General features: G+C 63.1%; 1 protein-coding gene and 1 long non-coding RNA gene across 4 annotated transcripts; one reads left to right on the top strand and one right to left on the bottom strand.

Annotated features, from left to right (window-relative positions):
* Positions 1-560: 560 nt before the first annotated feature.
* Positions 561-18,930, top strand: FMNL1 (formin like 1). 3 transcript variants are annotated; one of them, XM_086864769.1, is made up of 28 exons: positions 561-737; positions 6,253-6,336; positions 6,579-6,662; positions 6,751-6,824; positions 7,360-7,443; positions 7,648-7,779; positions 8,598-8,723; positions 8,963-9,071; positions 9,293-9,369; positions 9,462-9,555; positions 9,863-9,937; positions 11,350-11,460; positions 11,570-11,719; positions 11,811-11,912; positions 12,012-12,243; positions 12,451-12,756; positions 12,875-12,996; positions 13,413-13,615; positions 14,081-14,315; positions 14,402-14,470; positions 14,580-14,660; positions 15,246-15,375; positions 15,463-15,626; positions 15,878-15,979; positions 16,226-16,318; positions 16,471-16,594; positions 16,845-16,936; positions 17,472-18,921. In XM_086864769.1, exons 1-27 carry the CDS (start codon positions 576-578, stop codon positions 16,934-16,936), a joined length of 3,417 nt encoding a protein of 1,138 aa, XP_086720895.1. In that variant the 5' UTR covers positions 561-575; the 3' UTR covers positions 17,472-18,921. The 3 variants fall into 3 exon arrangements, with proteins under 3 accessions (XP_086720895.1, XP_086720893.1, XP_086720894.1); XM_086864767.1 differs by lacking the exon at positions 16,845-16,936 and having other exon boundaries at positions 17,472-18,930; XM_086864768.1 differs by lacking the exons at positions 8,598-8,723; positions 16,845-16,936 and having other exon boundaries at positions 17,472-18,930.
* Positions 4,081-10,949, bottom strand: LOC147649122 (uncharacterized). The gene is made up of 2 exons (XR_015279596.1): positions 9,447-10,949; positions 4,081-5,425 (listed from the first exon to the last, which is right to left on the bottom strand). It is a non-coding gene; the product is annotated as an uncharacterized LOC147649122 (long non-coding RNA).
* Positions 18,931-19,279: the final 349 nt, after the last annotated feature.

The raw sequence follows: 19,279 nt of genomic DNA, 5'->3' as shown, positions 1-19,279 counted from the left end.
TAAAATAAAATGAAATAAAATAAAATAAAATGAAATAAAATAAAATAAAATAAAATGAAATAAAATAAAATAAAATGAAATAAAATAAAATAAAATAAAATAATATAAATAAAATAAAGTAAAAAAATAAAATAAAATGAAATAAAATGAAATAAAATAAAATAAAATAAAATAAAATAAAATGAAATAAAATAAAATAAAATAAAATAAATAAAATAAAGTAAAAAAATAAAATGAAATGAAATGAAATGAAATGAAATAAAATAAAATAAAATAAAATAAAATAATATAAATAAAATAAAGTAAAAAAATAAAATAAAATAAAATAAAATAAAATAAAATAAAATAAAATAAAATAAAATGAGATGCCTGCATTGAGCCCCGCCGGAGCAGCTCCGCTCCCTCCCTGCAGCCGAGCAGGTGCCGGGGCCGGCTGTGGCTGCGGCCGGGGCGGGGGCCGAGGGGCGGGCAGAGCGTTTATAGCGCGATAACGCCCGCAGAAGTTGCAAACGCCGGCGAGCGGCGGCGGGGACGGGCTCGGACGAAGCCGGGCTCGGAGCCCCGCAGCGCCCGCCATGGGCAACGCGGCCGGGGGGCTGGAGGGGGGCGCGGCCCCGCGGGAACCCCGCGACCACCGCCCGCAGCCCGGGCCCCCCCCCGGCACCGCCGGCCCGCCGCCCCCCCGGCAGCCCATGCCCGCCGCCGCCGAGCTGGAGGAGCGCTTCGGCCGCGTCCTGGTGAGCGGGGACCGGCGGGACACGGGGGACCGGAGGGGACGGGGCCCAACATAACGGGGGGGACAGGGGGGTCCCGGACCAGCCGGGGGGGTCCCGGACCAGCCGGGGGGGTCTCTCAGCGTCCCTGCCGGTATCAGCATCGTTAGCGGCGTTACCGTCATTATCATCGTTATAATGATGGTATTGTCGCTATTTCATCGTTCTAGTAATTATTTGATTTATTATTTAATTGGTATTACTGATGATGACTGCCCCGCTCTCACCTCGTTTCCCCGGGGACTCAGCCCTGCCCCGGTTTGACCCCCAGCCGCTCCCGTCCCCTCATCGCTGCTCCCCTGGGGGGATCCAGACCCCAAATTCCTGCGGTGACCCCGAGTCTCGGAGCCCGGGCAGGCTCCGCCATGGCGGGATCGGCGGCAGGGCCGGAGGGTGCTGCAGGCAGCCGCTGCTGCGGATGGAGATGCTTCGCTCACCTTCCCTTCCTCCTCCTCCTCCTCCTCCTCCTCCTCCCCGGAGCCGGGGAAGCCCCGGCACCGCTCCCGGCCTCCCGCCGGTGGGCAGCGGGCGATGCCGGAGCGGCGTTCCCGTGGCATGGATGGAAGGATGGATGGATGGATGGATGGATGGACGGACGGACGGACGGATGGCAGCTCCCGGAGGCGCTGGGAACAGCGGGGGAGCGGCTCCCGCTCCCTCCGTCCTTGAGCGGGCTGGGCCGGCCGTGACCTTCGGGCCAGGAGCGCCGGGTCCCGCCAGCCCCCGGCCCCGCTCCGTGCCCTCCCCAGAAACGCTCCGAGAAAAAAGAATTGCTGCTTTAATCCCCCGAGCCCCTGGCGGGAGATGGAGCCGTTCCGCCGATCCCGTGCAGCTTCCACGGTGCCGGGATCTGCCGGGATCTGCCGGGATCTGCTCCATCCCAGCCCCGAGCACAAATGACTTGGGAGCTTTTTTATCTGGTGGAGCTGATGGGATTATTTGGGGATGAGCATCCCAGGGCAGCCGCAGGGGGAGGATAGCGAGGGGCTGTGCCCGGCGGGACCCCCGTGGCGCCCCGGGGAGGGGATCGGGGCTCTGCCGTGGGACTCCCGTGCTCGCAGGTGGCTCCGTGGGGTGTTGGTGCCTGGGATGGCTCCGGCTGTCACAGCAGCGGTGGCAGGAAGAGACCTCTGGGTGTTTCCGCTGCAAGGCCCAAGGAAGGAGCACTTTCAGCCGGGCGGGCTCCAGCACGTGGGAAATCCTAAACCAAAAAATGGTCAGAAAAGGGGACAGCGCTGCTGCAGTCCCTCAGCACCACCTTCTCTGTCTCCATCCCGAGGGAAAGCCCTTTTCCAGGAGAAAGGGCACTCGGGGGGCTGGATGTGCCCCAACGGGAAGCGGGTGTCTTGTGAAAGCGGCTGTCCCAATCCCGCTTCCTCCTTTCGCAGTCCCTTCCCCATTCTCGTGGCTGTGGGGGCAGCGGAACCCCGGGGGGATGGGGACAGGGGTCCCTCTGCCCTCACCCACCACAAACACGTTCCCTGACTATGGATTCAACTTTTCTGCTTCCTGAGCTCAGGTGGTGATGAGCTGGGAATCTCCTGGTGGGACACGATCCAGACCTCACACGTTGCCATGGTTACAGTGATGCCGTGAGAGCTCAGTGCAAATCGGGTTTGGGCTGGGCATCCCAAACTGGGAGAGCTGGTGGTGCAAAGCCTTGTTAGGGAGGAGCCTGGGGGATCCAAATTGCTGCCAGGAAGGGGATGGATGCACCCATTGCATGCCAAGAAATGGGAATTTAGTTTCCCAAAACTTTCTTCTCAAAAATTGGCTTCTTCCCAGCTGGGGCACTGTGGCAGATGCTGCTTTGGCAGAGCAATGGGAGGTTTGTCCTGTGCCAAGTGGTTTGGGATATGATGAGGTGGATTTTTTGGGATGGAGCAGAGGAAAAGCATCTTTGCTGCTGGGATAGGGATGCTCAGATACTCCTGCTTGGAGCAATCAGGGTTTTACCCCCTTTGCATGTCAGGAGACACTGACTGGGAATATATGAATGGGCTTGTGAGCTGAGGTGTGCTGGAGTCAAAATCAAACAGTGGCTGAGAGGGATGGGGGCTGCTCCAGCTGGGAGCTTTGCCTGGTGGGGGCTTTGCTGCCTCCCAGGACCTGGGGGAGTGCAAGGCCAACGTCACCATTGCAGATGTTTGCAGATGTTTTCAGATGTGCTGTTGGCCCCAGCAGCAGGATGGGTCACCAGCGAGCCCTGGCCACAGCATCGGCCTCGGCTCAACCAGGAAACAAAACTGATCCTCAGCTTCCTGCTGGATCCATCTCCAGCCCAGCTCCAGCAGCCAAGGGATGTGGGGCTGCAGGAGGGTGTCCCCATAGGTTTGTCCTGGGTGGGAAGTTGCCTGTGAGCCACAAGCTGCTGGATTAGGGCCTGGAGAGTGTCCTGGTGCAGGAGCCCCTGTGCTGCTGGATCCAGGAGGACATCCCAGTGTGGGGTGGGCAGGCAGGCACCCAGCAGGGATGAGGCCACGCTGGTGGGATCAGGCTCCTCTGCCTGGTTTGAGCTACAGCAGCCTCTGCTTGTTCTTAAAACAGAGCTGGAGCTGCAGGTCCCAGCCCAGCCCGCTCCCACCACCCCCAGCCGTCCTGGGGACACATCTGCTCCTCCAGCGGCCGTCCCAGCCTGACACTTGGTGGGTTTGGGTCTGGCTGCATCCAGGGAGTCCCTGATGGGATGAACTGGTCCTGGCAGTGTCCCCCAGCTCAGTTTGCTGCATGAGGGAGGTCAGGGAGCCCTGGGTGGGCCTGGTCCTGTTCTGTGCCTTGCACTGAGCCCTGGGAAGAGGCAGGAAAGCAAGTCCTTTCCAAAGAAAGTGGCAGCCAGGGGCACAGGAGGGGACACCATGGGACAGCTGGCACAGCAGGACCAGCCGTGTCCCAAACCACCTCAGGGGTGCTCTGGCCGTGAGGGATGGAGCATCCCAGGAGTGGCACAGCCCCTCAGTCACCCGGCACCTGGAGATGTTTGTCCTTCCTGCAGCTGCCATTTGGGGCAGTTCCCTGCCCTGTCCCCTTCCCTGTGGCAGGGCTTTGTGCCTGTGATGTCTCATCCCTCGTGCTGCCAAGGCTTTCCATCCCCTCTCTGTGGATGCACATCCCCCGTGCCCCAGAAACGGCTCTGCCAAGGTTCAGCCCGGTTCACACTGAGCCTGGCGGGGTTTGCAGCACAAACACTTCCCCGGAGGATGCCGGAACATTCTGTGCCAGGTTTGGTGCAGAGCTCAGCTCAGCCCGGCTCTGCTCGGCGCTGCCCGCTCACGTGTGGAACAAAAAGAGGGATCTGACACCCAAAATAGCTCTGTCCCTGCCAGCCATGATAGGAAAAGTTGTTTTTGTACTGGAAAATGATGTTGGTGCTGCTTCACCTCCCCTGGCCTTGGTTTCGGTGCAGGGCAAAACCCGGCTCACCCCACAGCTGTGCTGGGTCCCTGCCAGCCTCACCCCGCTGCTGGCCCTGGCTCCGTGGCACTTTGTGGCACAGCAGAGCTGTTGGGGAGCGTTTGGAGGCGCCCCCTCAGTGATGTGGGGCCGTGAGGAAGCCCCGGGCAGGGGTGGGATGAAGGTGCTGGGTGCTGAATGATGGCCGGGGGGACAAGTCACTGTGGCTCCTCCATCCTTGTCCCCAAAGGAGGAAGAGGAGGAGGACCAAGTTCTTCCTCTGACACCTCTGGGGTGTTTGGCTGCCGCCCTGCCCCACATCACCCACCCTGCCCCACCTCCCCCACCGCCGGTCCCCCCTCCCAGGCAGGAAATGAGAACCGGTTTCTTTGCGCTGCCGGCTGAGGCTCCTCAGCGGAGCCGCTTCCTCCCCGGCACCACAAGCCCACCCGGGGCGCAGCCACCACCCAGTTTGTACCCGACCTGTGCCACATCCTGCCCGCAAGGGAGGGACCGCGGGGCTCGGGGCAGAGTCACCTCCACAGGGACAGCCCGGCAGCCCCTGCCCCACCCTCCTGCTGGCTCCTGTCCCAGCGCAGGGTCCTGCTTCGTCCAGGTGCCACATGTGATTGCTTAGAGCTGGTCCACGTGGCAGGTGTCACCATCCCCTCCCTGCCAAGGGCACCCATGGGTGTCCCACAGAGCCCTGAGGGCTGCCAGAGGGTGCCAAGGGTGTGCCAGAGCCCTGGCTGGGGTGTCTGGGTGTGTGGCCCCTCTTGGCACAGCCCTGTCTCTTGGCCTGACCCTCATCCATGCCGAGGATGCCAGCTCGGCCACCAGCACTGGGGACAGCCAGGTGCCGCTGTCACCTTGTCCGTCCCAGAACACCCAGCAGCTCCAGTGGCTTCACAATGAGGCCATTTCTGTACCCCCTGCCCAGCTCTCCGTGCCAGCCAGCCCCAGCCAAAGCCAGTCCCTCCCACCCACAGCTCTTGTGAAAGCAGCTTGACAGGTCCTCCCTGGAGGTGGTGGAGAGGTTTCTGTTTCTGCCCACCACAGTGGCATCTCTCCCCTTGGACCTGCTCTTCTGTGGGCAACCAAAGCCCTGGGAGATGCCTCCCTCCAAGGATGTGGTTGTTCCAGCACGGCATGCACCCCACGTCCCCATCCTCCTCATCAGGGAACCTCAGAACTGGGATTTAGGGGTGGCTTGGGGCTGTGCATTGCTCCACGTGTCGTCAGGCCGGCCTGCAGGTTCTCTCCTGCCAAATACAAAAATGGTGTCTTTTAGCAAAGAAATCACTTGTGAGCCGAGCTGAGCTGCAGCCTGGCCCAGGCCATGGTGGGTGTCCCATGAAGGTCACCCCATGGTGTCCCTCAGCAGAGCAGCCCAGAGGCAGGAGCTGCATCCCGCTCGTGGCAGGAGCGGAAACGGCGTCACGTCCTGCGGTGGCTGTGGGGGCTGGGGTTGTGCAACGGTGGCACGGAGGGACGTGGGGACACTCCAGGCCCTGACATCACTGCCTCTCAATAAACACTGATTTCCCCACATGGTCTCGTCACACACGAGGTGGGGGGGACTCGGGGGCTCCTGGGTCCCTCAGCTGTGTCACCAGTCGGGGTCTCTGTCCCTCACCCCGTGTGGCCCTGCTGGGACTGGGCACGTGGTGCACTCATGGCATGCATGGATGTGTCTGGTTCTTCCTCGTGTCCCCCACCAGCACCCCCTGCCCTCCCCTTAGGGACCCTCGAGGGGGGACATGGGGTGGTCACATCCTGGGAGCAGTGGTGTCCCCATCACCCCACCAGTGTCCCCAACCTGAGAATGCTGTTCTCACTTTTCCACCACGATCCCACCCTCCCAACACTGTCCCCACTGTTCTACCACTGTCCCCAGTTTTGCACTAGTGTCCCCATCTTCTCTCTGGAATCTTCATGTCCCACTGGTGTCCCCATCCTCCCACGGGTATCCCCACGTCCCACTGGTGCTCCCAGTGCTGAGCAAGGACACAGTGCTGGGGAGCAGGGGGTGCTACATCCCAGGGGTGTTTTTGGGGTGACCCCCAGCTCTGACACCCTTCACCCACAGAATTCCATGAACCTGCCCCCAGACAAGATGAAGCTGCTTAACCAGTACGACAACGAGAAGAAATGGGAGCTGATCTGTGACCAGGTGAGGTCCAAGCTCACAGCGTCCCCAGTGCTGTCCCTGTCCCCAGGTGCCACTCGTGGCATGGCTTGAGCATCAATGTGACTGCACCAAGCACCGACATCCATCTCCTTACTGACACAGCACCTTATTAACCTCATTAAGCATTGATGCAGTTGGGGTGGGGACAGGGACACTGTGGCTGCTGTGGGGACAGTGGCACGTCCCAAAGCCACAGCAGTTTCAGCCTCTCTCTGGGCTCGTAGGAGCGTTTCCAGGTGAAGAACCCCCCATCTGCCTACATCCAGAAGCTGAAGAGCTACTTGGACACGGGTGGTGTCAGCAGGAAGGTGAGGGGTCCCCAGTGCAGCGCGGTGCCCTGATCCCCGTGCCAGGCTGGGCACAGGGACGGTGCCAATGGCTGTCCCCGTCCCACAGTTCAAGAGGAGAGTGCAGGAGTCAACGCAGGTGCTCCGGGAGCTGGAGATTTCCCTGAGGACCAACTACATCGGGTAAGGGTGGGGTGCCATTGTCACCCAGCCACTGCCATTGTCTCTGGGATGGGGATGGACGTGCTGCTGGCTCTGGCTGGAGCCTGTGGCCTCATCCTGCCCCCTCAGGAAGGCTCTGATGGGAGCTGAGGGTGCTGAGGCAGCTGGGGGTGCTGTGGGGTCTGAACCCCATTTTGGCTCTCTGGTACCCCCTGGGTGCCAGGAGGGACCCTGCCCCACCCTGGCTGTCCTGACCCCTTGTGGGTGCCCTCAGTTCCCAGGGTCAGGCTGTCCTGTTGTGACAGTGGTGGCAGCAGTGGCAGTGGTGACAGTGAGAGACAGGAGAGCCCTTGGGCTGAGTCCTCCATGTATCAGGTTCACCACAGCACTCACCTGGCCTCAGAGAAATGCCAGCTCACGGTGCCACCTCATGTTCCCAATGTGTTCCGCCCTTGCTGGGGACCTCTGACCGAGGGGTGGCTCTGCTGAGTGGCTGGGGCAGGGGGAGAGAGGATGTGGGGGTTGGCAGAGCCCTCTAACCCTCTGCACCTTCCAGCTGGGTCCAGGAGTTCCTCAACGAGGAGAACAAGGGGCTGGATGTGCTGCTGGAGTACCTCGCCTTTGCCCAGTGCTCTGTCGCGTACGTCCCCACCGGGTGCCCTGTCCCCAAGGCTGGGATCAGCCTCCCCTGGGGCTGGGGGGGGGTCCCTGGGGGTGCTCCCTTGTCATCAGGGCTGTGCTCCATGGCTGGGGCTGAGCAGAACATCCCCAACATCCCTGAGGGACATCTGCCCGTGTGGGGGTGCCGTGTCTCACCGGTCCCCATGTCCCCACGGGCCACCAGGTATGACATGGAGAGCACAGAGAGCAGCCCCGGCTCTGACAAGGGCAAGGAGCGGTCGTTGGAGGACCTGAACAAAAGCACCTCCTCGTCCCCCACCCAGGGCTCCTCCAAACCGCGGCCCCTCACTGTAAGGTAACGTGTGGTGCCGTCCCCACGTGTCCCCCTGTCCCTGCGCTGTGTCCCCCGCTCTCGCCTCGCTGCACCCCGGCCGCGCCGCGCTTGGAGAGGGGCTTGGCAGGGAGACGCAGGCCCGGTCCTAAAAATGGGTGTCCATTGCTGCTTTGAGGGTGGGGACGAAGCCACATCCCCCTGTGTGTCCCCAGGGACAGAGCAGGGGCTGGGCTGGATCCGCGTCCCCACCCCGGCACTGCCACCGTCCTGGGGCGCTCTGGTTAAACCAAGAACACACAAAAATTGGGGGTGTTGGAGATTTTGGGGGAGCAAATCGCAGCCCCCTGGTTTAAACCCGGGGCGGAGGGACGGGCCTGTGTCCCCCCAAGCCGGTCCTGGTGGCTGGTGGCTGTCGCTTGGTGCCGCTCGCCCGCAGCCCCGTCTAACCCCGCTCTTCTCTTGCACGCTGCCGGGGATGCGCTGACGGTAGGTGACGGGGCACCGGCGGGACGGGGACACCCCACGGGACCCCGCCGCCGGTCACCGCTGTTGGGGACAGGGCCTGCGGGGCATCCCCGGTGGGCGGGGGGGTCCCAGGGACACCCCACCGCGGTCACCCCAGGAGCTGTAAGGCGGCACCCCGGGGACGCCGGGAGTCCCTCGCCGCCTGCCGGCAGCTCCGGAGGAGCCGGGGTGTCCCTCCCAGCCCCAGGGACAGGTCAGGAGGGACGTGGCACCCGCAGGGGGTCCCATCCCTTGTCCCCGAGCGCGGGTGTCCCCCGGGCGGCGCGGGAGCCCCGTTTCTCCCTCCTGTCCTGCAGGCTCTAACGCGCCTCCAGCTGCTGCCTCTCGAACCAGCACATCCACACCCTCCTCCGCCACGTCCACCCCAGCGTCCCCTGCGGTGCCCCGGGCAGCGATGGGGACAGTGCCCCCAGGTCACCCGGCAGCTCCTGCCAGCCCCGGTGAGCCTCCGAGACCACCCGTGTGCACGAGGGGACCCCAAAACCCACCCCACGTCACCCCCCAGCCCCAGGGCTTCTAGATGGGCACGGGCACGAGGGTTTCTCCCTTGGGGTGCAGCCGCCCGGGTCCCCCGGTGTCCCCCCGTCCCCGCTGGCACCTCCTTGCGCTGTCCCCTCCCCGCTTTCCGCTGCGCCCGCGGCTCCCCCGGGCCCCGCTCAGCCTCGCTCTCCCCGCCCAGGCTGAACCCCTCGCACAGCAGGAAGACGCTGCGCAACTCGCGGCTCGTCAGCCAGAAGGACGATGTCCATGTGTGCATCATGTGCCTCCGAGCCATCATGAACTACCAGGTGGGAGCGGGCGGCATCCGCGGGGACCCGCCCGGGGCTCCCCCGGGATCCCCCGCGCCTGCGGTGGCAGCTCCGGGGTGGGACCGGCTCTGCATCCCCCGGCTCTGAGGTGTCCTCACTCAACCTCCTGCCTGGTGGGGACGTGGCATGGGGGTATCCCACGCTCCTGGAGTGTCCCCGGGGGGACACACCAACCCATTAATGTTCCTTTCCCCCCCAAGTCTGGCTTCAGCCTGGTGATGAACCACCCAGCCTGTGTCAACGAGATCACCCTGAGCCTCAACAACAAGAACGCCAGGTAGGAGCTGCCCTGGCCCCTGTTGTCCCTTGTCCCCCTATCCCCTCACCCACCCCACGGCCCCATCCCTCACACACCTCGTGTCTCTGCAGGACCAAGGCTCTGGTGCTGGAGCTGCTGGCCGCTGTCTGCCTGGTCCGAGGTGGCCACGACATCATCCTGGCTGCCTTTGACAACTTCAAGGAGGTGAGTCCCCAGCAGGGACACCCAGTCCCCACTTGAACATCTGTGCTGCAGCTGGGTTTGTGCCTCAGTTTCCCTGTGTGTGGCAGAACCCTGCACCCACCCTCAAATCTCTGGCTCACTCAGGATGTTCCACTCACTGGGCTTGATGTTCCCATGCCACCAAGTGTCCCCAGGGCCATGTCCCAGCTGGGCTGGGCGCCTGGCAGCACCAGTCAGGGTTGGGATGGTGTCACCCTGTCCTGCCACCCTCCTGGGTGTCCCCTGGCCATGTCCTCCCTGGCCTTCAGCCCTCTGCTCCCCCGCCCAGGTCTGCGGGGAGAAGAACCGCTTTGAGAAGCTGATGGAGTATTTCCGAAACGAGGACACCAACATTGACTTCATGGTGAGTGGCTGCTGGGGCCCATGCTCTGCTGTCCCCAGGGTGTCATGTCACCAAGGCTGCTGCACTGTCCCCAGGCCATTACGGCCCAAGAGCTCCTAAGCCACCCTGTCCCTGTGGCATCACGTCCCAAGGAATGCTGAGCCACCAAAACTCTCCTCAGGCCACCGTGTCCTTAGGGCCTGCTGAGTGACCATGCTGTCCTGGGGGTGGCATGTCTCAAGGGCTGCCACGCTGCTCTGCTGTCCCTGGGGGCTTCTAAGCCACTGTACTGTCCCCAAGCCACCATGTCCCCAAGGCTCTGTACTGTCCCCAAGCCACCATGTCCCCAGGACTGTGCAAACCCCCATGCACTCCCCAGGGGTACCAACCCCCCATGCAGCCCCCGGGACAACATCCACAAGGGCCCCCCTGCCCCGTGCTGTGCCCCGGCCGCATGGAGCCGTGTCCTGAGCCGTGTCCTGTCCTGAGCCGTGTCCTGAGCCGTGTCCTGAGCCGTGTCCTGGGCTGTGTCCTGAGCCGTGTCCTGGGCTGTGTCCTGAGCTGTGTCCTGGGCTGTGTCCTGAGCCGTGTCCTGGGCTGTGTCCTGTCCTGAGCCGTGTCCTGAGCCGTGTCCTGTCCTGAGCCGTGTCCTGGGCTGTGTCCTGAGCTGTGTCCTGGGCTGTGTCCTGAGCCGTGTCCTGGGCTGTGTCCTGAGCTGTGTCCTGGGCTGTGTCCTGTCCTGAGCCGTGTCCTGGGCTGTGTCCTGTCCTGAGCCGTGTCCTGGGCTGTGTCCTGGGCCGTGTCCTGAGCCATGTCCTGGGCCGTGTCCTGGGCCGTGTCCTGTCCTGAGCCGTGTCCTGGGCTGTGTCCTGTCCTGGGCCATGTCCTGAGCCGTGTCCTGGGCCATGTCCTGGGCCGTGTCCTGGGCCGTGTCCTGTCCTGGGCCATGTCCTGGGCCGTGTCCTGGGCCGTGTCCTGAGCCGTGTCCTGAGCCTTGTCCTGGGCCGTGTCCTGTCCTGGGCCGTGTCCTGGGCTGTCCTGAGCCGTGTCCTGAGCCATGTCCTGGGCCGTGTCCTGGGCTGTCCTGGGCTGTGTCCTGGGCTTTGTCCTGAGCTGTGTCCTGGGCCGTGTCCTGGGCTGTGTCCTGAGCTGTGTCCTGGGCTGTGTCCTGGGCTGTGTCCTGGGCCGTGTCCTGGGCCATGTCCTGAGCCGTGTCCTGGGCTGTGTCCTGGGCCGTGTCCTGGGCCGTGTCCTGGGCTGTCCTGAGCTGTGTCCTGGGCCGTGTCCTGTCCTGAGCTGTGTCCTGAGCCATGTCCTGGGCCATGTCCTGAGCCATGTCCTGTCCTGGGCTGTGTCCTGGGCTGTCCTGAGCCATGTCCTGGGCCATGTCCTGGGCCATGTCCTGGGCCATGTCCTGAGCCGTGTCCCCACAGGTGGCCTGCATGCAGTTCATCAACATCGTGGTGCACTCGGTGGAGAACATGAACTTCCGCGTGTTCCTGCAGTACGAGTTCACCCAGCTGGGGCTGGACCAGTACCTGGAGGTGGGTGATCCCGAGGGTGATCCCGAGGGTGATCCCGAGGGTGATCCCGAGGGTGGGGCTGCCGGGGGTGCCGCCGGAGCCGCCAGTGACGCCGGCTGTCCCTCGGCAGACTCTGCGCCTCACCGAGAGCGACAAGCTGCAGGTGCAGATCCAAGCCTACCTGGACAACGTGTTCGATGTGGGGGCCATGCTGGAGGACTCGGAGACCAAGACGGCGGTGCTGGAGCACATGGAGGAGCTGCAGGAGCACGTCAGCCAGGTGGGCCGTGGGCGCGTGGGCAGAGCCGCTGACGCAGAGCCCGAGGGAGGGATGAGGACGGGGCTGAGCGGCGGCGCCTCGTCCCCCACAGTTGACGGAGAAGCTGCAGGATGCGGAGAACGACTCCATGGCCAAGATAGCGGAGCTGGAGAAGCAGCTGAGCCAGGCGCGGCGGGAGCTGGAGGCGCTGCGGGTGAGCCGGGGGTGCTGAGGCGAGGCTGGGGCTGAGGGACCGGGCTCTGAGGGCTGCGGTGGGACGCCGGTGACCTGCCGGGGGTTGTCACCTCTCCAGGAGCAGCTGAGCCCCCCGCGGCCGCCCAGCCCACCGTCCCCGCAGCCCCAGGAGTGTTACCGGCTGGCGCTGGAGCGGCGGCTGGCGGAGCTCGAGGAGAAGGGGCTGGTGCAGATCCTGCGTGGGCCCGACGGAGACGTCGCCATCGAAATTGTCCCCGTTGTCATAGAAACCCCCGCAGCCCCCGCGGTTTCTGGAGAGGCCACTGCCACCACCGACACCACCCGCACAGGTACCGTGGGTGCAGGGGGATGTCCCCTTCCCGGCGGGGACACCTGGCACCAAGGAGGGCTGGCAGAGAGCCTCGGGGCACAGAAACCGAGGCGGGGCTGTGGGGACGTGCCCGGGAACTCAGGGTAATGCGGTGGCAGAGGGAGCGTGGTGGTGGCACCGTGCCCTGCTGTGTCACCGTCTCACCCACCTCTTCTTTCCCTTGCAGATGCTCCGGCTCTGGCTCCAGCCCCACCTCCCCCACCAGCACCTGCTGCCCCCCCGCCCCCACCCCCTCCACCCCCCCCACCTCTGCCGGGGGCTGAGCCCATCCCTCCCCCACCCCCCGCACCCCCTCTGCCCGCAGGGGCTGCCCCACCCCCGGCCCCCCCGCTCCCGGGGGCCCCAGCGCCACCGCCCCCCCCACCGCTCCCGGGGGGGCCGGAGGGACCCGTGCCCCCCCCTCCACCACCCCCACCCCTCGGTGGGGAGCCCCCAGCCGGGCCGGGTGTCCCCCCCACTGCCAACAGTTCAGGTGAGTGTGACCCAGGAATGGTGGGGATGTCCCCGGGAGGGGTCTGGGGGCACCCACCCACCAGTGGGTTTGGGACCCCCCCTCCCTGTGACGTGCCCCCCTCCCTGTGACCCCGCAGTGAAGGTGAAGAAGCCGATCCAGACCAAGTTCCGCATGCCCGTCTTTAACTGGGTGGCCCTGAAGCCGAGCCAGATCGACGGCACCGTCTTCACCGAGCTCAACGATGAGAAGGTGCTGCAGGTGAGCGCACGGGACAAGGGGCTGGCCACAGGGTGCCTGGGGGGCTCAGTACCCCGAGGCTGCCCCGTGCCCACCCTGCACCCACCCGCAGTGTCACGGGGCTACAGGAGGAGCTGGAGGTCAGGAAAACTCCTTAGCACCATGGAGAGGGACATGGGATGGGCGTGCCGCTTCTCTCACCCTGTCCTTGTCCCTTTGCTCCATCGGCATCCTCACATCCTGTCCTTTTCTTCTTCCTCATCTCCATCCTCTGATCCTCTCACCCCCTCCTTACCCCTCCCTGTCCCCTTGTTCCATCCTCATCCCCTTGCTTCATCTTGATCCTCACTCCTCACCCTCACGGTGCTCTGGCCCCGTCCTCACCCAGATGTCCTGTGCTACCTCCCCACCATGCCCACAGCCCTGTGTCCCCACAGGAGCTGGACATGAGCGACTTTGAGGAGCAGTTTAAGACCAAGGCACAGGGCCCTGCCCTGGACATCAGTGCCCTCAAGAGCAAGGCCACGCAGAAGGCCCCCAGCAAGGTGACCCTCATGGAGTCCAACCGTGCCAAGAACTTGGCCATCACCCTGCGCAAGGGCGGCCGCAGTGTCCAGGACATCTGCACGGCCATCGAGACGTGAGTGCTCCCCCCGGGAGGGATGAGGTCGGGCACAGCCCAGCAGGACCAAGGGCTTGGGGTGGTGGAGGGTGAGATGGGATGCAGGGATTGGTATGGGGATGCAGAGAGATTGAGGGATGGAGGGATTAGAGGTGGGGAGGTGGAAAGATGCAGGAATGAGATGAGACAAAGGGCCAGAGACAGAGAGAGAGACAGACTCTCCAGACACTGTGTCACCAGTTATGGGGATGAAGGAAGGCAGGAACCAGATATGAAAAGAAGGGATGTGGGGACCAAATACAGAGAGATGGAGGGATCCATATGGAGAGATAGAGAGATGCAGGGTCCAGGTGTCCAGAAAGGTGGAGTGATGTGGGAACCAGCTGTGGGGGTGGAGGGATGATGGAGCCAGCCGGGAGTGACAGGGGGGCTTCGAGACCCACGGCAGGGCCTGACAGTGCCAGGGGTGTCCCCTCCCCTCAGGTACGACCAGCAAGCCCTGAGCCTCGACTTCCTGGAGCTGCTGCTGCGCTTCCTGCCCACCGAGTACGAGCGGAACCTGATCGGGAAGTTTGAGCGGGACCAGCAGCCGCCAGAGGAGCTCTCGGATGAGGACCGGTTCATGATCTGCTTCAGCAAGATCCCGCGCCTGGCCGAGCGCATGAACGTCATGATCTTCCTGGGCAGCTTCGGCGACACGGCCCAGCTGCTGATGCCGGTGTGCGCCGGGGACGGGTGGGCCGGGGGCTGCGCGGTGACGCTCCCACGGTGACACTCACACCCTTCCCTCCCTCCCTCCCACAGCAACTCAACGCCATCATCGCCGCCTCCATGTCCCTCAAGTCCTCCAGCAAACTGCGCCACATCCTCGAGGTGAGGACTTTGTGGGGAGGTGGCCCCGATGGGCTCAGAGGGGACTGGCAGTGTCTGTAGGCACTGTGCCCTCCTGGCCCTGTGTCCCCAAGCCGTGGTGTCCCCACAGATCGTCCTGGCCTTTGGGAACTACATGAACAGCAGCAAGCGCGGAGCTGCCTACGGCTTCAGGCTGCAGAGCCTTGATGCGGTAGGGTCACTATGGGATGATGGGGGCACTGCCAGGGACCAGCCCTGGGGACAGAGGGACACAAGGGCCACCTGCAGAGATGGAAGGGTGCAGGAACCCGCTGTGGGGACAGAGGGATGCAAGGAGCAGCAGTTGGGATGGAGGGACACGAGGTTTAGCTGTGGGGACAGAGGGATAAAGAGACTGTCTAATGGGCTGGAGAGGCAATGGGAGGAGGCAAAGGGATGGAGATACACAGGGAAGGGTTGGAAGAATGAAGACTTGATATGTAGAGGTCAAAGGTTTCAAGGACCTCGATGAAGGAAGATGAGATGAAGGAAGATGGGAATTAGCTGTGGGGATAGAGAGAGGAAGGTCAGACATGGGAATGTAGGAATGAAGAACCAGCTGCAGGGACAGAGCGATGCAGGGGGATGGAGAAAGATGGGAATCAGCTGTGGGAGTGGAGGGATGCAGATCCAGCTGTGGGAGTGGAGGCATGGAGGGATACAGACTCAGCCACAAGGATTAAGAGCCACCCGAGGCAGCCCTGAGCAGGGTGAGGGGTGGTGGCTGCGGGTTGGGGCTGACTCTGCCCTGCCCCAGCTCCTGGAGATGAAGTCGACAGACCGCAAGCAGACCTTGCTGCATTACCTGGTGCGGGTGATCATGGAGAAGTACCCGGAGCTCACTGGCTTCCACACCGAGCTGCACTTCCTTGACAAGGCAGGCACAGGTAGTGCCCATGGGCCCTGGGCTGAGGGTCGAGGCAGCCCCTGGCACTCTGAGCCTGCCCTGACCCTGCACTGCTCACCTCCTGCAGTGTCCCTGGATGGTGTCCTGCAAGATGTGCGGAGCCTGCAGCAGGGCATGGAGCTGACCCGCAGGGAGTTCATGAGACAGGACGACAGCCCTGTGCTCAAGGACTTCCTCAAGGTCAATTCAGAGGTGATGGAGAAGCTGCAGGCTGACAGCAAAACCGCCAAGGTGGGTGCTGGGGTGGGGTGGGGTGGGGTCATGGGGGCATTTCCCTGCATGGGACAGGCACCCTGGGGTGCCCTCTGCTCACACCTCTGCCCCGTGGGAGAGGCTCCTGCTCGGGATGTGGCTCCAGTGGGACAGGCAGGAGGGATACAGGGCAGGATGGGGAGGTGGGATGGGCTGGGAAGAGGTGGTGGGTGATGGGATGGGCACCATTACCCAGCTCCAGTCTCCAGATCGGGTGTCTCTGCCCACAGGAGGCGTACGAGTCAGCTGTGGAGTATTTCGGGGAGAACCCCAAGACCAGTCCCCCCACCACCTTCTTCCCCATGTTCATGCGTTTCATCAGAGCCTACAAGGTAGGAGTGGGCATGGGGTTCTCTGTTTCTGAGGGCTGGGAGGAGGTCTGGGGCACCTGACCCCACTTTGGAGCAATCAGCAGAAGTCACAGGCAAGGCTGGGGCTCGTGGGGCTCAGAAATGCCTTTGGGATGGTCAGATTTTGGAATTGTGTTGGGGTGAGCTGGGGGCTGTGAGGGGAGGAAGGAAGGGGGCTGCAGTCCTGGACTCCCCTGCTCAGCACACCCTTCCTGCCCCTCTCCCAAGAAAGCAGAGCAGGACATTGAGCTGTGGAAGAAACAAGAGGCCGCAGCCAAAGAGGCAGGAGCCGTCTCCCCTGGCAGCGAGCAGCAGCCCGAGGTAAAGGTGCCCCCATGTTTGTGTCCTGGTGGGGTCCCAGCCCCAGCCCTGAGTGGTCCTGGGAGGGAGAGCTGGGTGGGAGGTGAAGGTGAGGGCTCCCCATCTCCTCTGGGGTGTGATCACATCACTCAAGCACCCTGTCCCCTCCCCAGCTGCCTATCCAGAAGGCCAGGAGGCAGCAGATGGACATGATTGCTGAGCTGAAGAGGAAGCAGATGGTGAAGGAGCCACTCATCTACGAAGGCAAAGACGGGGCCATCGAGGATATAATTTCAGGTGAGAGACGATTTCAGGTGAGCAGCCAGGTGTCCCCACATCACAGACCCCAGCTGGGGGCTGCAGGGGCTGGCACAGGAGCTGGAGAATCGCCAAGCCCCATCACAGGGATCAGACCTACCTTCACATCCCACATGGCAAAGCTGCCGAGTGCTCCCTCCCCTGTCTCATATCTCTTCCTCCTCTTCTGCTTCTTCCTCCTCTCTCCTCCTCCTGCTCCTTCTCGCTGTCTCTGGATCGCTCTGCTCAGCTCTCAAAACTGTCCCTTTCACGGCTCGGACGGGCAAACGCTCGTCCCGGCTCTTCTGCGACGTGGGCTTCAACGAGGAGAGTCCTCTGTAGGTAACGTGGGGCAGCGGGGCCGGCGCAGGCGGGCGGGGGCTGCCGGGCTTCCCCCGTCCCCGCCGGGACCCGGGGGCACCGGGATCAGCCCCGGTGCGGTGCTGGGCTCCGGGAGCCGCCGGTCGCGGTCCCACGGGCCGGTGCTCGGTGCCTGCTGCTCCTCCCGTCCTGGGTTCCTCATGCCCAGAGGGGTGACAGCCAGGCACAGACGCAGGACGAGGGACGAGGGTTTTAAACGAACAAAGGACAGCTTTAGGTTGAAGGTTCGGAAAAAAATTCATTCCTGTGAGGGTGAACTCTAGGACAGGTGGCCGGAGCAGCTGGGGCTGCCCCTGGAACCCAAGGCCGGGTTGGACAGGGCTTGAAGCACCCAGGGACAGTGGGAGGTGTCCCTGCCATGGCAGGGGTGGCACCGGGTGGCCTTTAAGGTCCCTCCAACCCAAACCATTCCACGTTAATGTGACGGGTGGCAGGAGCCCGGCCATCCCGGGTGGGCAGCGAGGCTGATGCGGCCCCTGCGCTTCCCCCGGTGCAGATCTGCGGAACAAGCCGTACCGCCGGGGGGACAAGGCCCGCGGCAGCGCCAAGAAACGGGCGGCGGGGCAGAGCCTGCAGGCGACGCCGGACATCGCGCTGTGACCGGCGCCGTCCCTGCAGCTCCAGGAGCGGGCCAGGACCATCCTCCCGACGCAGATGGGCCCGCAGGATGTCAGTCCCTCAGCCCGGGGCTCGGCGGGGTGGAGGGACCGTGCCCGCTCCGAGCTGCTCCAGCCGCTTGATGTGCCAGCTCCGCCTTGCCCGAGCCTGGCACAGGCACCCCCGGCGCTTGCTTGGCCGTGTCCCTGAGCTCCTCTCCCGGGCTGCCAGGGCCGGGGGGCCCCTCCTGGCTGCGGTCAGGGAGGGGGAAGCACAGAAAGCGGCCCTGCTTGTCCTGGAAGGAAAAGCGGGGCTGTCCCATCCCTAGCCCGGCGCCGCGGGGTCAGCCCTGCGCACCGGCGTGTCCCACCCGCAGCGTGCCGGTGCCTTGGACTGCGGGAGGGGAGGGGAGGGGAGGGGAGGGAAGGGAAGGGGGTGCCAGCCAGGCACACAGCGCTCCCCCACATCTCCCCCGCCTCCCCCGGCCCCGCAGATCCCCCCAGCCCCGCGTTCTCCTGCGCTGCAGAGCCAGCGAGGAGCTGCTGCAAAGCTCCCACCCGGGCACCTCCCGGAGCCAGGGGCTGGCAGCGGTGCTATTTTACATGATTTTATAAGTCTTCCTTCAAATCTGTCTGTGCTGCGGCAGCGGGGATTGGAACACCCCCTCGCAGGGTGTCCTCAAGGCTGTTCCTCGCCGCAGGGGAGGCTCCGAAGCTGCGGCAATCGGCAGCAGGGACAAGTTTCTGCGAGGTGGAGGCACCTCCGCCCTCCTGCATCCCCAGCATCCACCTGCAGTGTCGGGGCTGGAGCCCCTGGGATAACCCGGGACTGGCAGCTCCCCGTTCTGTGGGGTGGGACACGCAGGAGGTGCCGGCAGCCCCCAGCCCCAGCCCCCAGCCCCAGCCCCCAAAGGCTGCGGGGTCCCTGCTGCCACCGGGCAGGAGAGGCCCGGGAGCCGCACGAACCTCTCGGTACCGCGCCGGACCCGAGCCTGCCCCGCTGCTGCTGAGAAACCCCGACCCCGCAGTGCCGCAATTAAACCTCTCGGTGCGATTTCTTCATCAAACGGGCCCCGCTCGTCCCCATGCGAGGACGCTCCTCCCTCCTCCCGTCCCTGCTGCCGTCCTTCCTCGCTCGTCCCAGCTTCAGCCAGAGCAGCCGCTGCTTCCTGCTGTATTTAAGCTGCTTCAGCGCCGGCTCCGTGTCCGGGGAGGGATGGGAAATGAATGTGTAACTTATAAATGCCTTTAAGCCAGAAATGTAAACCATTAACTGCTCATTTGTATACATTATTTTTATATACTGAAGGCCTCTTTAATCTAAAGCAGAACTGATAATAAAATGTCTCAGAGGATAAAGGACTTGTCTGGGAGAGGGGTTTGCATGGGGGGGCGATGCTGTCATGGAGGGAAGGAGGGAGGGAGAAAAGGAAGGAAAGGTGGAGTGAGGGAAGGATGGAGGAAGATGAAGGGAGGGATGGAAAGATGGAGGGAGTGGCTGTGGCTGCCCCATCCCTGGAAATGTCCAAGGCCAGGTTGGACAGGGCTTGGAGCAACCTGGGATAGTGAGAGGTGAGAGGGTGGAACGAGATCATCTTTAGGGCCCCTTCCAACACAAACCAGTCTGGAATTCTAGCGAGAAACCACCCACCATTTTTTTGAGGACAACAGATCTGAGGTCTGTTCACAGCACAGCCATGTGGGAGCA

This window comes from Cyanistes caeruleus, chromosome 27 (assembly GCF_971803275.1).
Source record: "Cyanistes caeruleus chromosome 27, bCyaCae1.hap1.1, whole genome shotgun sequence".
In the NCBI taxonomy this organism is placed as follows: domain Eukaryota; kingdom Metazoa; phylum Chordata; class Aves; order Passeriformes; family Paridae; genus Cyanistes; species Cyanistes caeruleus.
The sequence above is the reverse complement of the archived record's forward strand: the minus strand, read 5'-3'. Positions and strand labels throughout refer to the sequence as shown.